Below are 23,320 nucleotides of genomic sequence, written 5' to 3' on the forward strand. Positions count from 1 at the left end.
TACCAGTCTACACATTTGTTTTTGGAGCGTCCTGGTCTACCCATTTGTTTTTCGAGTGTCCCGGTCTACCCATTTGTTTTTCGAGTGTCCCGGTCTACCCATTTGTTTTTCGAGTTTCCCGGTCTACCCATTTGTTTTTGGAGGCACCGGTCTACTCATTTGTTTTTGGAAGCATCGGTCTACCACCACACTGCCTTTTAACACTGATCAGCTGTAGGGCGGCCCTTTGAAGCCCCGTGGCAAGAGTTTAAACAGTTTTTTTCCTTCTAGCCATCAGCTGGGACTCGGGAGGCAGCGAATAGATTGGGGGCAGGGCCAAATAAAAGGTAAGAATAACGCGGACGGGGCGGGAGGGCCCAGCTCCCGAACAAAGAGAACCGGTTCGATGATGTCATATTGTCACCGCTACCGGCTCTGCGGAACTGGGCTGAACCGGGAGGGACCCACCACTGATCTGCACTGTATAGGTTAATGTTTAAAATGTACACCTGGTTTCCCTATTCTTATGGATGGTAATTCTCACCCTATGGAAGGCACTAAAATTGAAGGACAGCAAATTGGTTTCAATTATTTTCAAGCTTTCCAATGAGTAAGCTCACAATAGATCTTGTCCAGAAAGGCAAAATACTATATTGAGAACTTTGTTTCCTAAAAAGGATGATCATGGATTATGTTAAGTGATATAAATATTCAAATGTGATACATGTTAGGGTGGGAAGACAATGAATCCATAGGTTTGAGTTATTTGCACAACATTATGTGGGTAAATTGGGTGCGGTCCGTAGATATGAAAGGAGCAACACTTTGTGGGTTAGATCCGTGCTCCACTTGATTCCTTTGGGTTTGGCAATGGGGGATGAATAATGGGATTTGGGAGCTGATCAGTGCTTCTTTTGTAAAATGTGTGGTTATGGCAGCCCTGAAGAATGCTGTAGTGCACTGTATCCTGAAGAGGTTTGCTTTGGATCCAATAATATTGGACACCTTTTCACTGTATTTCCAGTTTTGCCTTTTGGGGAATTTGGTGGGAAACATAGTTGGGCAAGGATAATTGCCTATTGTCACAAATGCAACTAGCATGTTAACAATTGGAATTATTAAGCTTGATCACCATTTGGTGGACAATGGAGATTTTAATGGCATATGTGAGAACAGCGCTAATTCTGAATCTGAATAGAAACACATTTTGCTTTCATATAGGAAGCTTATATTGGGATAGCTTGGGATCCCAATTGTTGCTCTAATAGGTAGCACCCCAATTTGGGTCAAAGTAAATAGTCTTCTGTGTGCAACATAGAAGATAATTTAAAGATTAAATTAAAGATAATTATCTTCTATGTTGCACACAGAAGACTATTTACTTCTAGGGATAATCTAGAGAGAAGGTGCGGTTGTACTGTAAAAGGGATGAGATATTTGGTTCTATTGTTTTAGATATCTAGATCCTAAATCCTCTGCTTAATTCAGCCAAGCTTTTATCAAGTCCCACAGCAGGGAGTGCTGACAAGGTGAGACTGCAGTATGTCAGATCATCATTAATTTGTCTTAAGGTGGAAGACAGCCCATCTAGCAAGATGAAATGGGTCTACAGACTTGCTTCAGCCAGAATCTAAGACTGCAAAATCTTAATCAGGTCCCAAGGGAAATATAGCCTAATTCTCGTTATGTTAGAACATTAAAAGTTGAAAAGGAATTTGTAGGAAGATTTGCAAGTATTTTGACTGAATTGCTTCTAAACTAGAACTAAACTTCTACATGCATATCTACGCACCATACAACATCAAACCCAGAACTGTGGCTTTAAATATTTTAATAGCTTCTGAGGCATAATTATTACAAAATTGATGTGCAAATTTAGCATTTGCAAGGAACAGTTTTGGGGCTTTTACTTAGAAGCCCTTTTGTTTGAATAGATTATCAGATAGAATACTGAAAACTTGATATCTAGATTTTTAAGGGATTTTATTTATTCATTCATTTAATATGCCACCAATCTAACTATCAAAAGTGACTCTGAGCATTTTACAATGCCATAAAAGCATAAATATAAAAAACATTAAAATTAAAACACTTAAATAAACGCTAAAAGCAAGAGAACTAATGATGCAGGGATGCCTTTTGTCTCTCACTCAATCAACCATATAGCACGCTGCCATCAGGGCCACAGGCCAACCCAAGTAAGTAAGAGCCAAGTTACCTGCTAGATAAGTTGACTGTTGATTGTCTATATTAGGGGTGTCAAACTCATGGGCCAGATGTGTCACGGGCTGACCACGACCACCCCCGTTTTAGCGAAGATGAAAAAAGTTGCAATACGTCATGTGATGACAACGTGTCGTCATGAGTTTGCTACCCCTAGTCTATATAATTAGGGCCTTAAAGTACTTTCTAAAAAATACTAATACTTTTTGTTTTGTAGTTTATTTCAGGTTGATCTCTTTACCGGAAAATGATAAAGAGTTTTAAGGCATCTTTAAAGGTCTACTTTGGTTACTGACCTTATGGCTGCATCATCAAAGAAGAATAGGGGTGGGGGTCGGCACGGCAGGGAGGATGGAATTTTGGCTTAACAAATGTCCATCAAGAGTGCTAATATAAAGCTTAAATAATAGTGGTGCAATTACAGCCTTGCTTAATGCCTTTGCTAGTAGTTGTGCTGTGACAGGTTTATTAGTTTAAGAAGATGGCAGACTGTTGTTCCTCCAGAGGCATTTTTTATGGAACAAAATCAAAGGCTGTCTTTGGGTCTCTAAAGGCTATATAATGATGATGATGATGTTATCCATTCAGTCGTGTCTGATTCTTGGCAATTCTATGGGCCAGAGCTCACAACTTCCAATCTTGCACAACTACTTTGAGTTTTTCTAAGTAGCGCCAGCTTTGATAATAACCAGCTACTGTGTTCTTTGACATCCTGGTTTCATTTTATTGCTAACTCTTCCAAACATAATTGCTTTCTCCAGCGAATTCTCCCAATGGTATGACCCAAGTAAGTAAGATGCAGCTTTGTGATATTGCCTTCCAGTGACACGTCTAGCACTCTAGTACTTGCTTGTTAGTCACCTTTGCTGTCCATGAACCTACTTTAGCACCATAGCTCAAATAAGTCACTTTTCCTCTTGTCTTCCTTTTTTAAGCTCCAACTTTCACAACCATAGGTAGTTACAGGTAACACAATAGCACAGACTAAGTTTGGCTGTCAGACTGATGCACTTGCTTTTCCATATTCAGCTCATGTTCATCATTGTTGTGCGACCCAATAGAATCCCACATTTTATTTCTGTTCTCCATTCAACCCTTAGAGCCATCTGTGATTCTAGGAAAGTGATCTTTTCCATGTATTCTATTGCTTTACTGTCGATTTCTATTTTGATGTTTCCATTCCTTGCAATCGTCCTGAGCTTGGTCTTTTTGATGTTCAGAAAGAGACCAAAATTCTCATTTTTTTTTCTTTGATTTTCTTGATCAGATGTTCCAGGTCTTTGGTTTCTGAGAGTTGAGTTGTATTATTAGCGTATCAAAGATTGTTCCTATAATCTTTATTCCAATTTTTGATTATTCAAGATTTAGCTTCCTCATGATCATTTTGGCATACAGATTGAATAAGAAAGGGGAGAGAGTGCAATCTTAAACCAATCAATGTCTCCATATGGTATTTGCACAGTGGTTTCCTGATTTGTGTACAGTGATTGCATCAACTTGACTAGATGTGCTGGTAGCTCCAAGGGCCTGGTGGCTCAGCAGACTAAAAGCATTGTGATTAACACCAGCTGTCTGCAATTACTGTAAATTCGAATCTCACCAGGCTCAAGGTTGACTCAGCCTTTCATCCTTTCTAAGGTAGGTAAAATGAGGACCCAGTTTGTGGGGGCAATAAGCTGACTATGTATAAATATACAAAAGTATGAAGGCTATTGCTTAACGCATTGTAAGCCGCCCTGAGTCTCCGGAGAAGGGCCGCATATAAATCAAATTAAAAAAAAAAAAAGTCTTGCAGGGCTTTCCATAGCTTCAATGTGATTAACACAATCGAAGGCTTTCTTATAGTCAATAAAGTACATGAAAATGAACTTTGGGCTGACAGTAATATTTCTCAGCCAAGTTACAATATGCAGTGTGATATTGATCCATGGTTAAAAGTTTGGAGCTACAGCTTGCTTGCCTTAGGCCAAAATGTTTCTGGCGGACATCCAGTCCATAAGTTTATTAATACAGAAATTGTAATATATAATTGGAGACATATTGGATCACATTTGATAGATTCCTTGTAAATAGGAATAATAATAGAGTTAATCCATCTTTGGGGAGAAATAAGAAATTATTTATGACTCTGAAGAGGAAAGCAAGTACATATGTCCATCATGTAGTGTTTTAGGAATGCTGGTAGGTCTAAATATTTACCAGAAGTTTTGATATTTTCCAGTTAGTTTTTGGACTTCTGGGGTGAAAACAAAGGCCATCAAAGAGCGGTTCATAAAATGGTTAAGGAGGATGTTCAATGCTTTCAGATGCAGTGTATAAACTACAGAAATATCCAGTCCAAGATTCAAGGGAAATTAGGTTGGTGCTGCCAACAATTTTTTTAGATGAAAATTGAGATATTGTCAGAACAGGCAATTTTCTTTGTTGACTACTTCCTGTTGGATTCTGATCCAGTTATTAAGAGCATAACTATGCTTTTTTCTTTTAAAGTTTCTTATAGACCTTTTTAGAAAGTAAAATCTTTCACATGAAGGAGAGTCATCATAGATATATTCTTTTTTTTTAAGTTTTTTTTTATTTTTTACACAAACATACATACAAACATACAATGTATTTTTTCTGAACAGAGTATTTGGCCGATTCAGAAATTTACACAGTTTTTCAACTAAATTTACAGTTTCTATACTTCCTTTTTGCCATGATATTTATTCTCATCTATTTTTTTAAAACCAATATTACCCTTCATTCTCATTCTAATCTTAACCAAATTCAATTTTTCCCTTCTATTCTATGTTGTACCCCTCAACTTTAAAATCTCACCTAATAATGATTCCTAGTATTTCATTATATTCCTTTCTTATGATTAGTAATATTTCCCATTGTCATCTATTTTTATATCCATCATCAAATTAATTAGTTATGTGGTGTTACAATCATTCATTTCTTATAGGAATAATAAACCCAATTATTTTATAACATACATTTCCTTAGGTAATACGATCCAACATTTTGGTATAAATCAGTTAGTTATATAACTATCTTTTTTCTTTGTATATTAATCATAAACCAAATAACTTTTCTCAGCCCTTGAAGTGATGTCCCAGTGCCTGGAGGCTGTACGGATCTGGATGGGGAGGAACAGGCTCAAGCTCAACCCTTCCAAGACTGAGTGGCTGTGGCTCCCGGCATCCCGATATAGTCAGTTGACTCCATCACTGACTATTGGGGGCGAGTCATTGGCCCCCACAGAGAGGGCTCGCAATCTGGGAGTCCTCCTGGATATGCAGCTGTCCTTGGAGGAACATCTGACGGCTGTAACCAGGGGGACCTTTTGTCAGGTTCGCCTGATTCGCCAGTTGCGGCCCTTTCTTGATCGGGATTCCCTGTGCACAGTCACTCACGCCCTCGTCACCTCTCGCCTTGACTATTGCAACGCTCTCTACATGGGGCTCCCCTTGAGGAGCACCCGGAGGCTCCAGCTGGTCCAGAACGCAGCAGCGCGGGTAGTGACGGGAGCAGCATGGCGCTCCCATGTAACACCGCTCCTGCGCGAGCTGCACTGGCTCCCAGTTGTCTTCCGGGTGCGCTTCAAGGTGTTGGTTATCACCTTTAAAGCGCTCCATGGCATAGGGCCTAGCTATCTTTGAGACCGCCTGCTGCTACCAACGACCTCCCATCGACCCGTGCGCTCCCACAGAGAGGGCCTCCTCGGGGTGCCATCAGCCAGACAATGTAGGCTGGTGACCCCCAGGGGGAGAGCCTTCTCTGTGGGGGCTCCCACCCTCTGGAATCAGCTCCCCCCAGAGATAAGGAGAATCCAAGACCTCAGTGCCTTCCGTCGCGCCCTTAAAACCCATTTATTTAAACAAGCCGGGCTGGCTTAAGATGAAATTTTTAACTGTTTTTAAATGTTTTAAACGTTTTTAATTGGTAAATGAGTTTTAATTGGGCCAAATTTATATATCTTTTAATTGTTTTTAATATTTGTTCTGCATGTTTTTTAATCTGGCTGTACACCGCCCTGAGTCCTCAGGGAGAAGGGCGGTATAGAAATCCAATATAAAATAAAATAAAAAAATAAATATATTTCTTTATATAAATTCCAAAAATATGAACATGAATATTCCCATTTTTTCCATTTTCATGCAATCCAACTTCTTAAAAAAATAAATTAATTATGTAACTATCTTTTCTCTTTACATAACAATAAACCAAATAGTTTTCCCCATATGTTCCTCCAAACCACAACTTAGTCATTTCTGCTTTCGCCACAATCTACAATTAAAAATATTTCAATTATTGCAATTTCCCTAGTTAAATTTAAAAATGTTCTAGCTGTTATCCTCTAATCATATAGCTTTCCCCATATATTCCTCAAAACCACAACTTAGTCATTTCTACTTTCACCACCATATTCCATTAAAGGTATTTCAATTATTACAATTTAAATGTATTCATATTTCTAAAAACTCATCATTGTCTCGGTTTCAAAAATGCAGATAAAAATATTCCAATTATTATTCAATTCATTTTTACAATCATATAATTTTCCATTATTTCTTACTACAATTTATTTTTCAATTCTAAGTATATATAGCATATTCCGCTTTCATTTCTTTTTCCTTTTCTCCCTTTTCATTTTTATTTTTGCCTTTTTCTTTCCCCTTTTTTTCTTTTGAGCTTTAAAATCTTGAACTCTCCTATTTTGCCCTATATTTCCCAATGTTTCCCATCTCTTTTCTCTTTTAATTATTTCCCCACTGCTTGTCTCAGTGTAATCATTCTGTATTTCAAAGTCCTGGACTCTTCTATTTTGCCCTATATTTCCTGTTGTTTTCCACCCTTTTTCTCTCTTTTTTATCTTTTCACTGTTAATCTCAGTGTAATCATTTAAGTTTTTTGTATTCTTTCTAATTCCACCCTTCTTTCCTTCTTTGTTTCTTTCCACTCTCTCTGTTTTTTCCATTGTTAATCCCAATGTAATCTCTAAAAACATCCTTTTTATTGTTACTATCCACATATTCAATTAATTTTCCATAATTAATCTCGTTGTTTTTATTTTTTATTCTTTATTTTCAGTCGCTGTGTCTTGCTTCTCCATCTTTATTTCCTTGTCAGCTTGAGCATGTTCTATCTCAGTTTTTGGGTCCTCAGATTTCGATTCTCCATGTAATATTGAAATTATTTCCCTTATTTCCGTTTTCCATGATGAGTACATCATTTTCATCATTTTTCTAATTTCCTGCGCCATTTTATTCTTTCTGGGTTAAGATTATTTCAATTTTAAAAGTTTAGTTGTAATCTCTTTTTTTCCCAATGTCAAGCCACTTGCAGACAAAGAAATCCTCCCCAAAAGTTCTCACGGCTGTTACCACTAATAAAGTTCAGAATTTTCCAAAACAAAAGTTCCAAACTGCAGTGTTCTTTTTTCTCCTGAAAATGTCTCTCTACAATCCACAATTCTTATCAGTAGTCTGACAAAGTATCCATTTTGTTTCAATCCACGTTAACAGTCTTTACTAGCTTCTCTTTTCTTCTTTTTAACTTTGAAAATGCCAAATCAGTTTTATAGTCCAGTCTGAATTAAACAATATTTTCCCCTCCTTTTTTTTTTTTTTTTTGGTTCTGTTTTTACAGCACTTCTGTTGCAGGGCTTATTTTCCAATTTCTCTTTTGTTTTTTTTAATGTAAAAAAAAAGGATCTACTTATTTTCTTTCCAATTCTTTAGCCAATTTTGGGGTTATTTCTTCTTGTTTTTAAAAGTTCTCTAAATAATTTTATTCAATAATCAATTTTCTTTTCAGGTTTTTGTCCCTTTCAATTCCACTTCAGACATCCTCTTTTCTTCCCCCCATGCCCATTAGCCACTATTTTTACGCTGGGTTTTTTTCAGATTTAAAAGTCTTTTTGTTGTTATTTCGCCTATGGGTTGGCTGTCACTCACCCAGCTTCAAAACTCTGTTCCAGTCACTGCTCCTGCTCAATACTTAGCCCGGTTGCCCAAGCTTCTTGCCGGCCACAATGGCCGATGCCCCCACTGCTGAATCAGTTTCCTCTGACCTTCATGGAACTTGCCTGTTCCTCTTGGTCTTCCGAGGTGCCTCTCCTTCTTCTCCAATCCTACAGGACGGTTCCAGTCCAAATACACTTGGCAGCGGTTCGTCAGTTCGGGTTTTCGTGGAGCTCATCGGAGCCCACTAATTCCCCGACTGACTTGCGGTGACGCTTCCAGTCGAATCATAGATACATTCTTGTAGGCAAGAATTACCATGTTTTCGCTAAGCTATACTCGTTGTCAAACCAGGCTACGGATCAGAGGTTAGACTGAGGTATAAAAAAGGACCTGAACATACTGTAAGTCTTTTTGGCTAAGGTTAATGATTCTCTGGTAAAGTGAAATTATCAGATTGCTGATTGTCACTGAGCCGTGGTGGCGCAGTGGTTAGAATGCGGTACTGCAAGCTACATCTGCTGACTGCTGGCTGCCAGCAGTTTGGCAGTTCAAATCTCACCAGGCTCAAGGTTGACTCAGCCTTCCATCCTTCCGAGGTCGGTAAAATGAGGATCCAGATTGTTGGGGGCAATATGCTGACACTGTAAACTGCTCAGAGAGTGCTCTGTGTGTGTGTGTGTGTGTGTGTGTGTATGCGCGCACACACACACACACTCTCACACACAGAGTTTCAAAATAGTTCTAAATCATATTGTAATAATGTCATAACAAAACCAGTCAACTGTTCCAGAAGACATATTATCCAGTATAATTTCCATAGATATGCACAAATAGCAGCATGGGCATATTTTTTTTTAAAAAAAATATATATGTATAATATTTTGGAAGCATGCCCAGTGCCTGCTCAAAATTCTACTTCAGACTCCCAGTCTCCAAATAAGATTAACTGTTCCCTTGGCTCTAGACCAAGGACATATACAAGTTACAGAATTGTTATTTTACTGAATTTCCCAAGAGCTCCATCCCTTTAAGACTTTACTTTGAAGGAAGCACTAAAATCTATGATTCTTGTTTAATGAGAATCCTAGTTTATGTTCTCATTAGTGTTATCTTAGACTTGCAAATTGGATGGTAATTTATACTAGGCCACTAAAAACACTCTAGAAGTTAATATTTTTAAGCTTCCATTGCATGTGGTGAACATCACGGCAAATATATATATATTCTTTTGCTGTCCTCAGTCCTCTATATAATTTTAAGAAGCTAGTAGTCACTTGCAGTCATCCTTACCTTCCACGCACACATAATTTTGAATCTTAACAGAGTTTTCTAGGTTACTAAATGCAGCAGATCCCAAAAAAGGCCTCATGAGTTCTGCTGAATTGATTTGCTGGCTCTTGGAATACTTGAAACATAGCACTCTTATAGGTGAACAAATTTCACCAGGGAAAAATGTTGATGTCTAGATAAGCCTTCAAGTTTTAACATCAAACCTTTTTTTTCTGTCAATTTACGCTGGAAGCTGTAAACTGGCCTCTTATTCTGTTTTATACTTCTGGTTACTTGAAGGTCAACTTGAATCACAGGAGCTCAACTCTTGAACTACTGTATTTCAAGGTGCTAGTTTCAGATCTCATGTTTTGCCTAAAGAGTTTTATCTGAACACTGACTTTTCTTCTGATATGCATTCAGTTTTTTGAACATTGCCATTTGGTGATAACCATTTCTACAAACGGACGCAGTGGCTCAATGGCTAAGATGCTGAGCTTGTCGATCGAATGGTCGGAAGTTCAGTGGTTCAAATCTCTAGTGCCGCGTAACAGGGTGAGCTCCCATTACTTGTCCCAGCTTCTGCCAACCTAGCAATTTGAAAGCACGTATAAAAAATGTAAGTAGAAAAATAGGGACCACCTTTGGCGGGAATATAACAGCGTTCCGTGCGTCTTTGGCATTTAGTCATGCCAGCCACATGACCACAAAGACGTCTTCAGACAGCACTGGCTCTTTGGTTTTGAAACGGAGATGAGCATCGCCCCCTAGAGTCGGGAACGACTAGCACATATGTGTGAAGGGAAACTTTACCTTTACCTTACATCTACAAAACCCGACAATTTAAACTTAAATTTTATCATAAAGTATCGAGCATAAAAAGCTTTTATACCAGATCATGTAAAGATACCTATCTAGAGAAAATTTTAAATATCAATACCAGAAGATACTTTTCAAGATACACAGAATTATAGGAACTGTAGAAAGGATTCCAAATCTAGGCCATATTCTGCATTTTGGAATTATGAGAACTGCTGCAATTTTATGCGTTCTTTTTCTTCCTTCTTTTCAGATACTAATCACTTCTCTTTCTGAATTTCTTCATACTCTACATGAATTACAAAATTGCAGTTAGTGCTGTCTTCAATTCCAGAATTTCTAAATTTCAAATAATAGAGCCTGAAATGCTTTATAAATCAGATAATAAAAAAAAATCATAGATCTTGATCTTGAACTTTATTGTCTGAGGTCACTGTAATTAATATGGGTACTTAAAATATCCTGGCCATTTATTCAAAAACAAATGAAAGGATGTAAATGTATGTCTTTCAGTTTATCACACATACAATTTCCTGAAATTTGGAAAGGCAGATTCTGTCCTGTCTTCCTTACTGTAAAGTGAAAATAGATGATCAGGATACCAGATAGAAATAGTAATATAAAATATAAAAATAATGTGTGTGTTTATAATACAGTTGGCCTCCTTATCCCCATTAAACATAGACCTGTAGAGGAGTACAGAGTTAACTTACAAGGTACAGTATGTGGATACTGTTAATAAAATTTCAAATATTTCGATGCCCATCATGTAGAAAACAGAACAGAATTACCTTTGGAAATTGCTTTTAGAGATGATGAGCTTTCTTTTGTTGTTTTTTAAACAGAAACTAAGTGGAACTGTTTAAAAGCAGAACTTTTCAGGCTAGATGAGCATTATTATGCATAGCAGAAACATGATCGCAAATGTCAAGCCTGGAGTTGGTGGTATTTTAGTTTGGAGCTGAGTTGCTGCTTTTAGATATGGACAGCTTGGCATGATTTGTGAATTCTGCTTTAGAAATTTAGATATGAATTCGTGGATTCATATCTAAAAATTCAATAGCAAAGTATCAGTCCATTTGTCTGTCAGTTGAAACTGAAGAGTAGTGGGTCATTCAACCAGACAGTGACCACAGCCTTATAAGCAAGGTTTTGAAAAAAACAGCATTTTGGAATGGACAAGTCAAAGTAGATCTCATTATAAAATCTCACATAACTATTGTGATAGCATCCAAAACACAGGTGAATTTAGAAAAATGTCAAATGTATTAGCTGAACGTATTTGCTTTGGAAAAGTAAGCTGAAATTTCCACCCAGCACTATGAGAGACTGATCGTTAATTAAAACTAGAGAATTAGTTTAGTTGAAGATGGTTACAATTGTTTATTGACTCTAAAGGCACAGTGACTTTTATAATATAATAATAATTCAATATGTTGAATTATTTGGTTATGAAATAAGACAAGGACCAATTTTGATGTTACCTGTTTGCTCAGACGTTCCAATAATATTCACTGATGACAATATGGAGACATTCAACAAGTAGGAAAGTGGGCAAATTGTTTTTTATAAAACTAAACTCTGCATAGGATAATTCTTTTTATAAAGATGTCATGCTAGAGTATTTGTTGAAAGGAATTTAAAAACACCCAAAACTTATTTAGGGTCCTAATTTGGATTTTAGGACTTCTAATTATAAAATTTAGATTTCTAATGTTTATTTTGTTTTGTCTGGCAATCCAAAAATATTGTAATTGCACCTCTGTGTTCCACACTTCCTTTCATTATGATATTATGAATAAAAACTAAATAAGCTTACTGCTAATGAGTTGCTAACTAATAAATATATCTATTTGTAACACATATTCCAATTATAATTTAATGAATGCAAAATAATACTTCAAAAACATTGAAAAGTTTAAAAACATAACAATAGTTCTGGATGAATTCAGAACAGCTGCAGGCTCATTTTTTATAATATCCTCTGTTAGTGTCTGCACAAGATCATAAACCTCTTATGGGGCTATAAAGTTATCCAAACCATGAGATTATATTACAAGATTTTAGAATCATGGAGCCAGTGGTAAAATTAATACCAACCTACATCTTATCTGTAGTCAGCTTGATAATTTATATTTTTCAGATGAATTAGTGTAATATATCTGTTGAGCACTAACAAGTAAGGACAACAATTGTAAAACACATCTGTCAAATGGATGAGCCCAAGAGAGTTATGCAGCAGTGTAATATCTTCTAAAGGAAATAAATCATAGTGACACCAAGTAATTTATGAATCAGAAGGATATTTGGTTTTATTCCTGTATTTATAACCAATTATAGGAAAGCATTCATCTGTATAAGGATGGACAGATAGAGCTATTTGTAATTCTGTATCCTTACAAAGTTTTAACTAGTTTATTTTTGTCTGATCATTGAGGTGATAACTGCAAGTTTTGCTGATGGACAGGAAAAAGGGAAAGGAGTCTCTGCAAATTTTACTCCGCTGGTCGTAACTCACATAGGGGTCAGTGCTCATCTCCATTTCAAGGGCACTATCTGGGCACTGTCTGATGTTTCCGTGGATATGTGGCCAGTGTGATGTCAAAGAGCACTGTTTCCTCCCCATTGAAGTGGTACCTATCTATCTACTTGCATTTGCATGTTTTGGTACTGCTACTTTGGCAGGAGCTAGGTAAAGACGGGAGCTCACCCCATCGTGCGATACTTGTGTCTCAAACTCAGGCTGTCAGCTTTCCAGCTGAGATGCCCAACGTCTTAACCATTGAGCCATCATGCCACCCATATTTGCTGATGGGTAGGGATCGAAACTAGAAGAATCTTGTCTCACTTCCATTCCTAATTCCAAACTCATCATAATTTAAACAATTTATTATATTATGTCAAGGAGAGAAGCAACCTAGAACTAAGAAGAAATTTCCTAACAGTTAGAACAATTAATCAGTGGAACAACTTGCCTCCAGAAGTTGTGAATGCTCCAACACTGGAAGATTTTAAGAAGAGATTAGATAACCATTTGTCTGAAGTGGTGTAGGATTTCCTGCCTAAGCAGGGGCTTGGACTAGAAGACCTCCAAGGTCTCTTCCAGCTCTGTTATTCTATTTACTCTACTGTACTCTACTCTACTTTACTCTATTCTACTCTACTCTTTTATTGCAATCTTTATAACATATAATTTTCCAAATTTATGTTATTTTCAATCTACTTTTATGCTACTCTTTTTTCTAAAAGTTCATTGTTATCTGTAATTACATTATTTTATGTACTGCTTACATTAAAGAAAGTGTCTGAAACCAATTTGTGATGTATCGTATGGATTCACTGCCAATTCCCATGCATCTGATTATCAGTGTGCCTAGTGACATCTTGTCAGCCCTTTGAGATAGTCAAGAAAGAAGCATTACTAATGCTTCTTTAATATTAGACAAGTACTAATATTATTTTTATTGTAAAGTTACAGTAACAAAATCGTACAATTAGGTATATCGCAGAAAGAAATAATTTTCTCCAAAACTGAAGCAAGAACACAAAACTGTTCTTGCTCATGCATGAAATGATTGCACCTTTACTTTCACAGTCAGCCAGCCTTATACTTCAAATGTAAAGAGCAGCCCTTGTCCACTAAAAAGCTGCCTTGCTGTTATTGAGCATTATCTATTGAGTGGTCCTTTCAAGGGGGATCAAGAATAGGATAACATACTACCATGGTTTAATAGTAAAATGGTAGTCTATCTGTATAAATGTGTTAAAACTTTATTAAATAATGCAAAAGACAAAGATTCAATTGTTAATTAATCCTATTGTTTTCCTAAAATCGATGATGAAATTATATGGAAAAGCAAACTCACAATGGATATTTGAAGAATGAAAGTTAGAGATAAATTAGGTATACAAATTTGAGGAAGAACGAACCAAGTATATTATGAACAAAAGCAACCAGATGGTAAATCAAGGTTGTCTATGGCTTAGGTAGCTATAGATTCCTTTTTGACAATAAAATGCTGTTATATTCCGCCATCCCCCAGGGGATTATTTCTAATTTAAATCGGTTCCATCCAAATTTTTGTGCTTGGCTTTTTGAGAATTTAAAACTCTTTATAACTGAATATGTAACACCAATTAAATGTTACAAAATTTGAGACTCATGTAATTGTATAGGTTAAAATCCATTAAAAAGGTTTGCAAATGCAAGAACATTGGGGAAATTCTTATATTTGAGATCAGTATAGGTAGTCCTCAATTTACGACTACAATTGAGCCCAAAATTTACACTGCTAAGCAAGGCAGCTGTCAAGTGAGTTTTGTTCCATTTTACAACCTTTTGTGCCACAATTGTTCAACGAATCTTTACAGTTCTCAAGTGACTCACACCGTCGTTAATTCAGGTCCCCTGCGATTGATTTTGCTTGTGAGAATCTGGGTGGGAAGGTCATGGTGACCACATATCCATGGGACAGCGCAACTGTCATAAATACATACCAGTTTCCAAGTGCCTGAGTTTTGATCACATAACGTCGTAAGTGTGAAAATGATCATAAGTCACTTTTTCAGTACCATTGTAACTTCAAATGATAACTAAATGAAATTGTAAATTGAGGACTGCCTGTAACGGGAAGACATCTGAGGAGATCTTGTTTATTCTACACTGTTAGTTCTACTAAGAGTACATGTACATCAGGTAAAAATGTCCGTAGACTACATAATAAACAAAATATAGTTCAGTTGACAGAGATGTAGAATAACTATATCTCCACAACATAACTGAATAGTATCTCCTCCTAGGTTCGTGCAGATTGGAATTGTGGATTAATTTATTGACTGACATATTAACATATGAAAGAACAGGTGTTAAAAATAGCATAATAGTCATCGTGAATAAATAAATTAATGAATATAATAAATCCACACCCACTTAGTACAGATAATGCTACCTAGTCAGGTAATGAAACATCTCCAAGCAAACAACCAAGTCCAGAGTTCAACCCTGATCTATTTTCTTCTATTAAAACTACATTTTCTTTGTATTATTTATTTATTTATTTGTATTATTTGTATTATTTATTTATTTATTTATTTATTAAATGTATATGCTGTTCATCTCACTATTGGGCAACTCTGGGTGGCTTACAATATCATAAAAGCAAAAAATACTAAAACATTATATACTGCTCAAAAAGATAAAGGGAACACAAGCAGAAGACATCCGAGATCTGAATGAATGAAATAGCCTTATTAAATACTTTGTTCTTTACATACAGTAGTTTATACACTGCTCAAACAATTAAAGGTAACACAAAACTACTGTATGTAACGAACAAAGTATTTAATAAGGCTATTTCATTCATTCAGATCTCGGATGTCTTCTGCTTGTGTTCCCTTTATCTTTTTGAGCAGTGTATATTAAAAATTAACAGAAATCAAATGTTAGCATTCGGAATGCAATGGAGTGGAGATGGGAGCTTCTTCCTAGTTCACTAACTCCAGTGTGATATCTCCCCATTGGGTTTCCAGGTTAATCGGCAGACCCAGGTTTTGTGGTTTTGTATTACGTGCTTTACACTGAAATACAATTGTCTGAACTTGTTGATTTTTCTCTTTTCTGTTTCTTTGTTCCTTTATATAGTTTATTAGATTATAAATTGGGGGCAAGATTTATGATATTTTTTATCCTTATGTAGACTTAGAAATTTTCTAGTTGTGTACAACATTTTAGCAAATCAAGTTAATGATTTCTCTTAACCAATATTTTTAAATGTAGGTATGATACTGATATTACAGCTTATACTGGCAAATGTATTTAGGATGTGTATTATAAAAGTATTTGTTCTTTATAGTTTGAATATTGGCATGTATGTAATTGATGCATAAGCTATCAGATTGTGTATTTGTTTCTGCCGCTACAAACATTAGGAAAAAATGAGAAAACTGTGCTTTTGCATATTTTATCACACATCTGATTGTTTAGCTTCCTTTCTCCTGCAGCATCAGTATACCCTGCCAATAACATACCCCAGTTGCTGTTTTTATCTCACAAATGCACCAATTGTTGGGAGGGTTTTTTAGTTAACTATATCTCAGAAAATTAATAGATACCATGCAATGGTTATTGCAGCTGATCTTTTGCAACAGGCAGTGTTTGAACATTTGATTTAATTTGTATATTTTGCTTTCTCCATTAGCCTCCTATTGGCATTGTAAATAGCTCTGGCAATTGCTCAGTTGGCTATATTGTGAAAAGCATAAAGAACTTTTTGAGTTCGACCCGGGTCTACAGTAGAAAAAATATCTTGGGGAAATTCCAGGAAATATTTTTAAAAAATAACATTCAAACTTTTAAAATTGATTTTTACATTAGGCATGGGAGCCTGAAGCTGTACTCCATGAAGTCTGTTGCATTGTTCAGCATATACATTGTAACAGTAACAGAGTTGGAAGGGACCTTGGAGGTCATCTAGTCCAACCCCTTGCTTATGCAGGAGACATGTACTAGGGATTTGAACCACCGAACTGCCGACCTTTCTGACTGACAAGCTCAGTGTCTTAGCCACTGAGCCATCTAGTCAGGTAGTTTGTTTGATATGTAAATTAATACTGTAAGATCTCTTCTGATTCCCAAGATCTCTTCTGCATTCCAAAGGAGCAAAAGACAGTGAAGCTTAGATAGTTTGTGTGAGAGTCTCAGAGTATGTTTCATGGTGCAAGTAGTCTCTTTTAGTTTGTTAAGGTTTCTATCAATAGGTGAGGCACAATAAAGGAAACTGCTTAGCAGAACCCCAGGGTGTCTTTTTTGAGTTTTGGAGCCTGACATGTATGATGGTATGAAAAACTTTGTAAGATCTCTTTCCACAACTTGGCAATAAAGAAATCCGCGTTGCTGCCTACTCATTGTAATGCCAGGTAATTTCAATTTGGCCTTGGCATATTCCATATTGTCCTTCTCTTGATTAGTTTCACCTGTAGACAACAAACTAGCCACCAATAACTCCTCTGATATTTTTTGGTTGGTTTGTTTGATAGCTTAGAGTTAATATTCTTTTGGGGCATTATAGGCTGAGCCATTGATGGCCATTACTGATTTGAGCAAGATATGAGCAAGGACAGTGCCAGTTGGCTTAGCACATGGAAGGGTGGTAAACCTCTGAACCTTTCATGAACGCACCCACAAGGTTAGGAAGAAATGCAGTCCTCACTAGGTATTCAGAAAAGATTGGCAAAAGAGAAGAGGTAGCTAGTAGGTAATTGGCTTCAGCCTTTCTTGATTGTATTAAGCTATAGTAACGTACTCGGTGCAAGCAGAGAGAAGAGAGAACTTCAAGAGATTAGGAGATTCATAAGCACCTAACACAAATTCCTGCAACCCAAAGCCCAGTAAGTTAAATTCTTCTGGAAAGCTTTCTAATTCCTTTTAATTTGCTATAACCAGAATTTGATAATAGTGATGAGGGGAAGATGGATCAAGATCAGACATTAAATGGGTAAAGAAGCACTGGTTCCTCCAGTTCTATAGTAGAATTCCTTATGTATTCCTTATATCTCTGAAGATCAGAGCTCTGTTTTGCTCGTTTTATGGAAAGTGAGGCAAGGGAAGGAGGAACTGTTCCAGTGAAGGTTTCCAGTGTTATAATGCCCAGACAGTCTGACTTTCATTGACAAAGTGAGGGTTAGCTTGTAACATTATTTCCTTACAAATAATGAATACTTGTTTCTCAAATGAATCTCAGAAATCCATTTGATTAATTCTGTTCAGACTACAAAATATTTTTTTAAGTTAATAGCGTGGAAAAACCTCCTGCTGAAATTCTAAATATGAAACTTAGTTTTTATATGGTCAAAAGTAAGCAACTCAAAATAAAAATCAGTTGTTACAAAAACAAAACAAAAAAGAGGAATAGATGGAAATTGTATTTCCTACCCAAAGACATTTTTTTCTAGCTCTTTATATAAAGTGGACAGGAGAAATATAAGAAAAAACTTGAACACTGATTGTTACACATGGAGCTTGCATTTTATACACTGCAGTTGGTGGAATTGTTTTGGAATGATTTTATAGTTTTGTAACAGTAAATCTACTCATCTGAGCTTTTATCTCCTGGGAAATATGCTTTTGCAGTTCTTTGTCTTGCCAAGAGAGGCCTGACACAATGTACCAAATAGAGGTTTCATGCTGCCATCTACTTCTAGGATTGGTTATGGAACATCAGCTTGGTTATTTACGTTTTGGTGATAGGTGGGAAAGATGTGCAAAATTGTTGCTAGAAATATCATGATAATTTTCAAAAAGATGTCTGGTAAAGTTTGGTTTAATGAAACTTTGTCAAATGTTTTCTGAACACAGAATTTCAGCCTGGAGACCCAGATCTTTATCTTAAAGCTGCACCAAGGACTGACTGCCTATGAATCTTGGGCTGTGGCACCCAGGCAAATTCTGAAGAACTGTGAATTCAAATTTGTCAGGCTGAGAGATTGATCATGGATATCAAGGAAGAGAGAGCACCAGAGGAAGAACAGCAATTTATTCCATCTGCACAAGCAGATAATTATGCAGAGTCTAAACTCACAAGTAAGTAAATTCAGTACATAAGCTATCTGCTGTATCATGATCCTGTGAATGGTGTTAGAAAAACTCATTCTAATTGTGTAGGTACTCACTTTCATAAAATATCATAGATAAAAATATATTTCCATTTTACAAATTGGCAACAGGATTGGGGGAATTATTAGCTCCAAATCTCATATCTCAGTCTGCTGAACCCTGTTGATTGTACTTCTGAATCATTAGATATTTAGCTTAGTGTGCTCATCATTGCTCTATTACTATGAAACTGCTTCAAAAAGCTTTACAACAGTTAATGATGTAGTAACAGCTGCATTTGCTGTTCTAAATGAAGTAGCAAAAGTCTCGATATCCAAAATTAAGCATACTAAATTGAGCATGTTGGCTTTGACAGCAGTCTTCCGCAGACTAAAAAAAATTCATTGGAATTTATGTCATTTAGACAACCAAATTTCATTTTAAAATTCTTCATAATTTAAGTTGTAATCTTATTTTGCCTTGCAATATTTATCTATTAGATTTATGTGCCACCCATCCCACTGCAGCTGTGACTCTGACTGGCTTACAAAATGATAAAAAGATAATACAAAACAATTAAATTAAAATTACAAAAGATTAGTTAAAGAGTAAAAACCAAGAGGACAGGCAACATGGAGTGGGAATTTTCTCTCTACCCTGTTAGCCACCCCAGCATAGAGCACCTCTTACAGGGCTCCATCCCAGCTGGCAGAACCAGATTGTAAGGCTCTTCCTGAAGGCCAGGAGAATGGGGACCAACCTCATATTTGATTGTAGAGTATTCCACAGGAAGGGGCCACAGCAGAAAAGGCTATTCTCCTGAACCGTGCCAGCCAAAATTCTTTGACAGACGGAATCTGAAATAGACTTCTCACAGGAGCAAGTGGGATGGGCTAATCTATTAAAGAATATAAAGTACTTTAACATATTTATAGCATTCAAGATGTAGTAATGCAACCTGCTGAAGTGAAAATATGTTTTGCTTTTCATTATAAAGGGGAAGGAATGAGCATGTAACCTGAATAGTGAATGGTGTGAATAAATAGTAGGGATAAAATGTGTTTGTCAGGTGTAAATAATTCCAATTAGTAAAATAGTGATAGATTTAAAAAACGGAGAAGGGCAGCTCTTGTGATAGTTTAAAATGCTGCTGATGGAATTCTTTCCTTGATGCTATAACTAATGTAATACAATATACACATTCTCATGTATGAATACTTTTATAATGTAATATATAATAATGTAATGTAATGTAATATAATATATGCTTTCACCAATAGGTCTCAAGAAGTTTGTTAATGAACCAAAGTTTGAATTCAGTCTTGGTAAGACAAAGTGTTCAATATATGTTAATATTTCTAAAATGTCTTTTTATTTTAGAAAGTCTGAAAATGAAGTGATATTTCTGAAATAATTTTAACAAATCTTGAATTATTTTTATGAGATCTTAGATATAGAAAGTCCATGAGGGGCAGATTTTTTTTATCAGTAAAAGATGCAGTGACACTCTTTTTTATTATAGTTTCCTTCTCTATACCGAGAAATACTGAGAAATAATGTACTATTAACCTTCTTTCCTGCCTGCTTTTCTTCCTTTACATTGAAGATCAGGTAAAAGAAATAAATCACCACAGTAGGTGGGACATTTTAATTTATTTTTCCCATTTGAGTGGCTTCTAAGAGGAGGCAATTATCAGTAACAAAGCATCCCAACAGCAGAATATGCTTTCACAGAAAATTTGTATTCCAAATGTATTAGATGTTTTTTCTTCAACTTTTTCTATTAATAAGCCTTGCCCTGATTTTGACAAATGCCCTTGTTTTTCTGCTGAATAATAATATCCTGAACCAGTTAGAGAAAGAGCTCCCAAAGAAATAGGCCTTCTTTATAGGCATATATAAAAATATTTATCAGATAGAAATATGAAATTATTTTCCCCCAGATAATCCTTGTGTGTGGCAGGGGATCTTAAAGTTGCTGGAAAGAACAGAAGATGCTTAGATGCTGATAGCCAATGTGCTAAAATGGTTATGATGTTATGATCCATGTTCACATTCCCAGTCAGTCATGGAAGCTCTCTGGTAGGGTTGGGACAGTTATTATCTGTCACTCAACAGAATTATTCTTTGGAGAAATAATTTTTGTACTTCACTTACGTATAGGCACATAGCAAATGAAAACAATAAATACTAGATAAAAGACCAAGCAGATATGTAAAGGGTTGTACATGTCGCTGTTGCAAAGGATAATCCCTTTAAAGATTAGCTCTTGCTTAAACAAAGTGTTTGCCTTTTTCAAACACCTAAATAGGGCTTTCTCTTTTATTCATTTTCCCATGATCTCCACTCTTGTTTTTCTAATTCTCTTTCCCAAAGCTATCTCTCCTATCACCTTCAAATTTTTCCTATTGTTTTGTTTTTTTCTGTGGAAGAAAAAGTGTGTGTATGTGTGTACACCTAGGAGTATTTGCAAGATTTTGTATTTGAGAGGAGTTTATTCATGAGACAAAGAATGATCCATGTATAAACATAGGACATCAATTAATTTTATAAAAGGGGCACTTAATTTTACAGATAATAGTAATTGTTACTATTAAGGTTAAGTAATTGAATTAACCTTTTTTACTTCTGGGTTTTTGTTGTTGTTGTTGTTGGTAGGGTTGGTCCTGCCCCTGCCTTTTTTTTTCCTGGTAGATATATATACCCCACGGTTATATATATCAGTCACATGAAACATTGGTAAAATTGGGTGAAGTATAAGGTTTGTTCCAACTGGAATTCACACCTTTGGATAACAAAGGTCATCTTGTTAAACTATGTATTAAGTTAAAAAAAATCTATGGATATCTGGACTTGTAAATTTATTTAAGAGCTGAGTGGATTCTGCTGAGATTTAACCATTTTTAACAAGAACAGTTTTAAATTCCTCTTTTACAGTAATAATATATTGTTTTACTATTATAATGCATTTCTGACTAAAATAAAGAATAGACAACAAGGAAGAAGCAGCTATGTATTTTGAGGATAAAAAGTATGAAGAAGTTTTAAATTTAAGTGTATTTACACATTCAGTAGGGATGTGGTGGCTCAGTGGCTGAGATGCTGAGCTTGTTGATCGGAAGGTCAGCAGTCCAGTGAGCTCCCGTTACTTGTCCCAGCTTCTACCAACCGAGCAGTTCGAAGGCACGTAAAAAATGCAAGTAGAAAAATAGGGACCACCTTTGGTGGGAAGGTAACAGCATTCCGTGCGCCTTTGGTGTTTAGTCATGCTGGCCACATGACCACAGAGATGTCTTCAGACAGCGCTGGCCCTTCGGCTTAGAAACGGAGATGAGCACCACCCTTAGAGCCGGAAATTACTAGCAAGCATGTGCGGGGAAACCTTTACTTTACACATTCAGTTATTTAAGATCAGGTGGTTTTCTGAACACCCTGTTGTGTGTCTTTGTTTGTCAATTTTATTTTGTATGCTTTTAGTAATGGAATTTTGGTTAAGTTTCGCAACATTAAAGATGTTGAATATACTTCTTTATTAGTTCATGCCATGGGTGCAATCTATTTTTATGATTTATGTTCCAACAGGATATTAGGTTGACAGCTAAAAGCTAGTTTGGTTGTAATGGTTAAGTCCTCAGATTAGTCCTGCCTTAGATGCAAAGCCAGCTGGATGATTTTGGATTAGTCACTTCTCTTAGCCTTAGGGAGGCAGCAAAATAAAACAACAACTGATTGTTAGGAATATTGGTATAAAGAAGCTGATCTGTTACTATTAGAAGTATGTCTGATTTTTTTCACGTATGACATTTTATCAGGTATTTCAAGTATTATATCTTTATAATATAATTATATATAATATATAGATATATAATAATATATAATGAGACTCTAGAACAGTGTTTCTCAACTGTGGAAGCTTGAAGATGGGTGGACTTCAACTCCCAGAAACCCCCAGCCAGCGCTGCTGGCTGGGGGATTCTGGGAGTTGAAGTCCACCCATCTTCAAGCTACCAAGGTTGAGAAACACTGCTCTAGAAAGAGTGCAGAGAAGAGCAACAAAGATGATTAGGGGACTGGAGGCTAAAACATATGAAGAACGGTTGCAGGAACTGGGTATGTCTAGTTTGATGAAGAGAAGGACTAGGGGAGACATGGTAGCAGTGTTCCAATATCTCAGAGGCTGCCACAAAGAAGAGGGAATCAAGCTATTCTTCAAAGCACCTGAGGGTAGGACAGGAAGCAATGGGTGGAAACTAATCAAGGAGAGAAGCTCCTTGATTAGTTTCTATTCTGCTATAATTATATTCTATTCTACTATAATTATAATACAATTATAATTATAGCTATATTCTTTCTCTTTTCTTTGTAGGATTTTTTTCCTTAGTAGCCTTTCAATTTTTCTTCATCATTTCAGAACTTTGTGCCTGGAACCAGAAAGACTACTTGAGCTGTGGTCTGGGAAAAGGAGAATAAAGTGGAACAGTTATTT

General features: G+C 36.1%; 1 protein-coding gene across 11 annotated transcripts in view; it reads left to right on the forward strand.

Annotated features, from left to right (window-relative positions):
- The window catches only part of INPP4B (inositol polyphosphate-4-phosphatase type II B), a 216,057-nt gene that overhangs the window by 68,324 nt on the left and 124,413 nt on the right, over nt 1-23,320 (forward strand). For 10 of the 11 annotated variants that reach the window (XR_015729073.1, XR_015729072.1, XM_087874550.1 and 7 more), the window contains 2 exons: nt 18,598-18,822; nt 20,115-20,159. Coding sequence is in view for 9 of the 11 variants with exons in the window: in XM_087874550.1 (XP_087730676.1) it covers nt 18,732-18,822; nt 20,115-20,159 (136 nt within the window). In the remaining 2 variants the exon portion in view is untranslated. Of the gene's footprint in view, nt 1-18,597; nt 18,823-20,114; nt 20,160-23,320 lie in introns of those variants that run through there. The other variant, XM_087874554.1, reaches the window with a different exon arrangement.

This window comes from Pantherophis guttatus, chromosome 8 (assembly GCF_059756535.1).
Source record: "Pantherophis guttatus breed Tessera chromosome 8, ASM5975653v1, whole genome shotgun sequence".
NCBI lineage: Eukaryota > Metazoa > Chordata > Lepidosauria > Squamata > Colubridae > Pantherophis > Pantherophis guttatus.